This window comes from Alligator sinensis, unplaced genomic scaffold, assembly GCF_000455745.1.
Source record: "Alligator sinensis unplaced genomic scaffold, ASM45574v1 scaffold1905_1, whole genome shotgun sequence".
NCBI classification, from domain to species: domain Eukaryota; kingdom Metazoa; phylum Chordata; order Crocodylia; family Alligatoridae; genus Alligator; species Alligator sinensis.
In genome coordinates, this window is record NW_005843303.1 from 146,834 (window position 1) to 153,104 (window position 6,271).

At 60.2% G+C, this 6,271-nt stretch overlaps 1 protein-coding gene across 1 annotated transcript in view; it reads right to left on the minus strand.

Moving 5' to 3' along the window:
* Nucleotides 1-262: 262 nt before the first annotated feature.
* Nucleotides 263-6,271, minus strand: part of LOC112548580 (zinc transporter ZIP4-like) — a 22,987-nt gene continuing 16,978 nt past the window's right edge. Inside the window, exons 2-3 of the mRNA XM_025194784.1 lie at nucleotides 1,406-1,690; nucleotides 263-421 (exon numbers count right to left, since the gene is read on the minus strand). Coding sequence (XP_025050569.1) covers nucleotides 263-421; nucleotides 1,406-1,690 — 444 coding nt within the window. The remainder of the gene's footprint in view (nucleotides 422-1,405; nucleotides 1,691-6,271) is intronic.

The following is a 6,271-nucleotide window of genomic DNA, read 5'->3' on the forward strand; positions in this document are numbered from 1 at the left end:
GAGCTTCGGCCCCCAGCTTCAGCTGCGCCAGCAGCGCGGCCAGGCCTGGCGCAAGCCCCGAGCACATTACACACGGCCCCCACCTGCCTGGCACCCCGCTCTGTCCCACAGCCCCAAGCTCATAGCCTGGGGGTGCCCCTGCCCCCCCCCCCACCCTGCCACCCCCAACCCCACATCCCTGCAGTGATGGGGCCTGGCTCTCACGTGGACATGGGGGTGCCATTTCCGGTGCCCCCCAGTTGTGCCGGCCAGCGCTCCTGACTCACCCTCCAATGTTAGGTTCCCCGACCCATTGCCGTAGCGCTGGAAGATGTAGTCCAGGAAGGACGGCCACGGCCAGCACCCGCCCTGCCATGTTGCGCACCACCTGGGCCGAAAGCTTGGCGCTCTCTTCCAGGATGCGGGATGCGTCCACACACGGCTGGGGGAAGAGCAGCATGTGAGACCCCCCCCTTGAACCAGCCAGCCCCGGGGCCACAGGGATGACTGCTCTCGGCTGCAGGGGTCTGGGGGCGTCCTGTGCTGGGGACAGTGTTTGCTCCGTGACCCCCGGAGCCCATGAGCAGGGGGCAGGCTCTGGGCAATGCGACCTGCTGGGAACACAGCGGGAAAGGCGTGCACATCCATGCACACGCGTGAGCTAGCTGGACGCTGCCCGAAGCCCCTGCTGTCACCCTCCCCCCCGCCCCCACTGGCTCCGCATGGGGGTGTCCTCCCTCCCTTGGGGGCTGAGCAGCAAAGCCCCCGCCGGGGGCCACTGGCTGGCCCTGAGGGGCACGTGGGGCTGGGCAGGGCAACCAGAATGGGCAGGTCAGCTTCTCACCAGCAGGGGGCAGCACACGACATAGAGACACTCATGCACACACACACGGACATGCACATGTATGTGCATGCGCACTTGTACACTTGCAGGCATGCACGTATATACTCATGCATATGTGTGTGCACACTAATATGCATACCCATATACACATATGCACGCTCACATGCAAGGACATATACACATGTGTGCACATATAAACACGTGCATGCACTTGCAAATCTACACACACATGCATGCACACACATGCACACATGCATGCACATATATGCATACACATGTGCACATGTCTGCACATGCGTGCATACACATGCACACACATGCACACAATGCACGCACATACAAATATGCAAACATGCAAGGAAACACGCTTATACACACATGCACACAAATATATGCATGCAGGCACATATACATGTAAATGTATGCACATATATGTGCACATGCATGTGCAAGTGTGGACAGGCACCTGGATACATGCATACACATGCATGCACATACACACACATGCAAATATTCACACATATGCAAGCGCACACACTTGTGCCTGCACACACACACACATGGAGGAGCGCGGTCTCTCACCTCATGCGTGTCTTCGGGTCTGTAATTCCTCTGCACGCCCCGCAGCAGCTCCGCCACCTTCTCAGGCACCGGCCCTGCGGTGGGGTTCCCACTGGAGAAGGCGCTGAAGAAGGCCCTGACCTGGCCTGTCCAGCGGCCGTCCCGCAGGGCTGCGCAGGTCGCGGCAGGGTCCATCAGGTACAGCAGTATGCTGGTACCCAGCCATGGGAGCTCCGAAGCCGTCAGGTTGGCGTCGTCCGTGGCCTTCTTGCCCACGAGCGCAAAGACATTCGGTGCGGAGAGGCACTGTGGGCAGAGGGCGGGTGTCACGGCACGGAACGGCACGGCACGGCACCAGCAGCTCCAGCCTGGGAGCACAGGGACTGCCGGAGGCCACATCTGCCCGTGGCTGCCGTGGGGTGAGCACGGGGACACTCTGTCCCTAAGCAGCTCGACCCGGTGGTTGTGACCCCACAAAGCAGCAGGCACTTCCCCTCCCTGACCCCATCCCTCGCGCAGGGCTGGAGGCCGTGGATCGCCCTGCGATGGTTGAGCTGGGACAGCGGGTGCCAGGCCCTCCCGGGATGCTCACACCCTGCCCAAGCTGCTGGCATCCCTCATTTCTGTCCGGGGGCTGGGGCCTGGCATGGCTTAAGCCACGTCCAGGGCAGCACAGACCCGTCCGCCCTGTCCTGCAGTCGTGCCACCACCCTGTGCTGTGGCGATGCCCCACGGGCAGTGATGGCTCCAGGGGCTGCCCCGGGGAAGAGGCACAGGGCAGGGTGTGACAGAGCCCATGGGTGAGGACAGTGGGGCCGGGAGATCTCAGCACTGTGGGCACACAGTTAGTGTGGGCGTGCACACAGGGACGGCTGGCGTGAATGCAACGAAGCTTGTGGGATCTGCACAGAACTGCAGGACAGGGAGGGGGCAGCCCAGGCTGCCAGGCAGGGCACCAGGCCAGTTGGTCAATCATGCCAGCGTCCTGGGCCTCAGTCCTGCCCTCGAGAGTGCACGGGACTGCCAAGACGTGCCCTCATGCCTCTCCAGCCTGTTCTTGCTGCTCCTTGCTGCCCAGCCTGGGCTGGCATGGGGAGGCTGGCCCGGGGACGCTGGCTTGGGGGAGGCTGGCTCTCAGCACCCTTGGCTTCGGCTGGCAGGGGGACGGAGCAGAGAGCTCAGACCCCCGGACTCAGCGTGCGGGGTTATCAGCCTCTGACTTTCTGAGTGCTGGAGCCAAGGGCACATGAGGCTGCACGGCCGGGGCTTCCCCATGCTTGTACCTCCGCTCCTCCAGTCCTGCGCAGGCCACGTGCCTACCGCAGGGGCGGCTGGGGTTTTCCAGGCCCCACGGCTGAACTGATGCAACGGGAAAGCCCCCGGTGGGGGGAAGGGGCCGCGGGCAGGATGGAGATGCCACAGCAGTAGTGGCTTTAGGGGAGGCAAACTCGGCGACTGCCCGGGGCCCCACACTTTAAGGGGCCCAAATGACACTGAATATTTGTATTGTCCATATTGTATCCGGATACTGTCATTGCAGTTCCGTGCACAGGGCAACGTGAAACTGAAATAAAAAGTGTCCGACTTGCTTATAGGTCATCAGAATTAAGCCCCTAAGGGCCCCCAAATGACTCGCAGCCCAGGGCCCCAGCAACACTACGGCCACCTCTGCTACCAGTGCCGCCTCCTCGCCAAGGGGCCGGATGTCGGGGCAGCCCTGCAGGCAGCACTGCAGTGTCCCACACAGAGGCACACACCAGTGCTCGCACACTCACGCAGGCACGCGTGCACATGAACATTGCCTTGCATGCATACACACACAGCTTGCATGCACACGCACACATGCATGCACACACATGCTCTTACATGCACACATATGCACGTGCGCATGCGCACAGATGTGTACTCATACATGCATACACGCACCCATATATGTACACGCACATGCTCACACATGAATGCACACATGTACACATACACACACATGCTTACGCACGTACATACCTATAGGGAGTCACATGCACACACACTCATGCTCAGACATACACATGCACATGCTCATATATGCACACACATTCTCATACACACACAACCTGATGCCTTCTATGACGAGGTGGCTCTGTGGATGCAGGGAGACCGGTGGATGTGATAAACCTTGATTTTACTAAGGCTTTTGATACGGTCTCCCACAGCATTATCGCAGGCAAGCTGAGGAAGTACGGGCTGGATGAATGGACTGTAAGGGGGATAGAAAACTGGCTGGAGCATCAGGCTCAGAGGGCAGTAATCAATGGCTCCATGTCTAGTTGGCAGCTGGGCTCAAATGCAGTGCCCCGGGGTCGGTCCGGGGCCGGTTTTGTTCAATATCTTCATCAATGACCTGGAAAATGGCACAGAGTGCACCCTCAGCAAGTCTGCAGATGGCACCAAGCTGGGGGTATAGCAGATACACTGGAGGGTCAGGCTAGGATTCAGAGAGACCGTGACCCATTGGAGGGTTGGGCCAGAAGAAATATCATGAGGTTCAACAAGGACACGTGCAAAGTCCTGCACTTAGGAGGAGCAATCCCCTGCACCAGGCAGGCTGGGGGTGACGGGCTGGGCCACAGCTCTGCAGAAAAGGCCCTGGGGGGGACAGGGGACAAGAAGCTGAACAGGAGCCAGCAGTGCGCCCTTGGTGCCAAGAAGGCTACCAGCATCCTGGGCTGCATCGGTAGGAGCGTCGCCAGCAGATCGATGGCAGTGATTCTTCTCTCTATTCGGCACTGGGGAGGCCACATCTGGAGTCCTGTGTCCAGCTGTGGGCCCCACTACAGAAAGGCTGTGGACACATTGGAGAGAGTCCAGGGGAGGGCAATGGAAATGGTTGTGGGGCTGGGAGACAGGACTGGTGAGGAGAGGCTGAGGGAACTGGGCTGATTGAGTCTGCAGAAGAGGAGACCGAGGGGGATTGAATAGCAGCCTTCACCTCCCTGCAGGGGGGCTGCACAGAGGATGGAGCTGGGCTGGTCTCAGTGGGGGCAGATGGCAGGACAAGGAGCAATGGGCTCAAGCTGCAGCAAGGGAAGTTGAGGTTGGATATTACGAAAAACTCGCACGAGGAGAATGGCGAAGCACTGGAACAGGCTATCTGGAGAGGTGGTGGAGTCTCCATCCCTGGAGGTGTTTAAGACAAAGCCTTGGCTGGGATGATGTAGTTGGGGCTGGTCCTGCTTTGAGGAGGGGGTTGGACTAGATGTGACCTCCTGAGCTCCCTTCCCACCCTCGTTGTCTATGATTCTATGATTCTCTACACGTGCACACATGCTGAAAGGTCCACACACCCATGCATGTTCTCATATGCACACTCATGCTCACACATGCCCACACACATACTCATACACTGGTGGGACCCCAGGGCATCCGTCAGCCCTGTCTCATCCCCCCTACCCCTGCGTCACAGTCTCTGAGCCAGCCCCGGCAGCAGGTTTCCAGGCCGTGGGGCCTTGCAGATGCTGTGAACCCCTCCGGGCCCAGCGCTGCCCTTGCCCCCCAGCTGGCAGAGTGGGGCTGCAGGAAATGCCTCCGGGGGGGCTGGAGGGGCCGTGCAGAGCCGTGACCCACAGGCAGGCCGCAGGGGTTGGGGGGCTCTCTGCTCAGCCCTGTACGGGGAGGGCAGCTGGGGACCCCTGCTGCCCCCCAGCCTGTGTGGAGCCAGCCCAACCCTGTGGTGGCCCCGGCTCAGCTCTGCTGATGCACTTGGCGTCTCTCACCTGCCCCCACCTGCCTCCCAACCCTCCCTGCCTGCAGGGCAGGCGGAAGGAGGCCAAACCAGTCTGCCTGGCCCCTGCTGCCGAACAACACAGCCCTGTGCGCTGGGGTGCACGTGCACGCCCCGGGCCTCCAGACTGCACTTGCACCTGGCCTGCGTACACAAACACACACTGGGCATATATCCGCTGTGCACTTCCATTAGGTATACCTATACCATGGACACATGCACTGGGCACATAGTACATGCACACCAGGCATACATACACGGTGCACATGCACTTGGCATACCGTACACACACACTGGGCATACCTACCCCAGCATACCTACTGCATACAGTGCACACGCACCTGGCACACATACACAGCGCACACACACTGGGCATACCTACCCTGTGCATACCTACTGCATACAGTGCACACGCACCCGGCGCACATACACAGCGCGGACACACTGGGCATACCTACCCCGTGCATACCTACTGCATACAGTGCACACGCACCTGGCACACATACACAGCGCACACACACTGGGCATACCTACCCTGTGCATACCTACTGCATACAGTGCACACGCACCCGGCGCACATACACAGCGCGGACACACTGGGCATACCTACCCCGTGCATACCTACTGCATACACTGCACATGCACCCAACATGCATACACAGCGCGCGCACACTGGGCATACCTACCCCGTGCATACCTACTTCATACAGTGCACACACACCCGGCATGCATACACAGCGTGCACACACTGGGCATCTAGTGAACATGCACTGGGCATTTAGTACACACACCCCAGCATATATTCCCCATGCACACATACAAGGGACATGTGCCCTGTGCACACCCACCGCATGCAGCGCACATGCAACAGGCATACTGGCACTGGGGACACACACTGGGAATAGAGCGCCCATAATTCACATGCCCCAGGCTTACGGGCATGGTGCACGCACACTGCATACGGTGCACACGTACCGAGCATGCCTGCACCGCGCGTGCACACTGAGCGTACCGTGGCATGCACACACATGCACACCAGGCACCCCGTGCATGCACCCGGGGCGTAGAGCGCTCGCGCCCGCCGTGCGGGCACACGCACCACGGGCTCCCGGGCTCTGTCCGCGCTG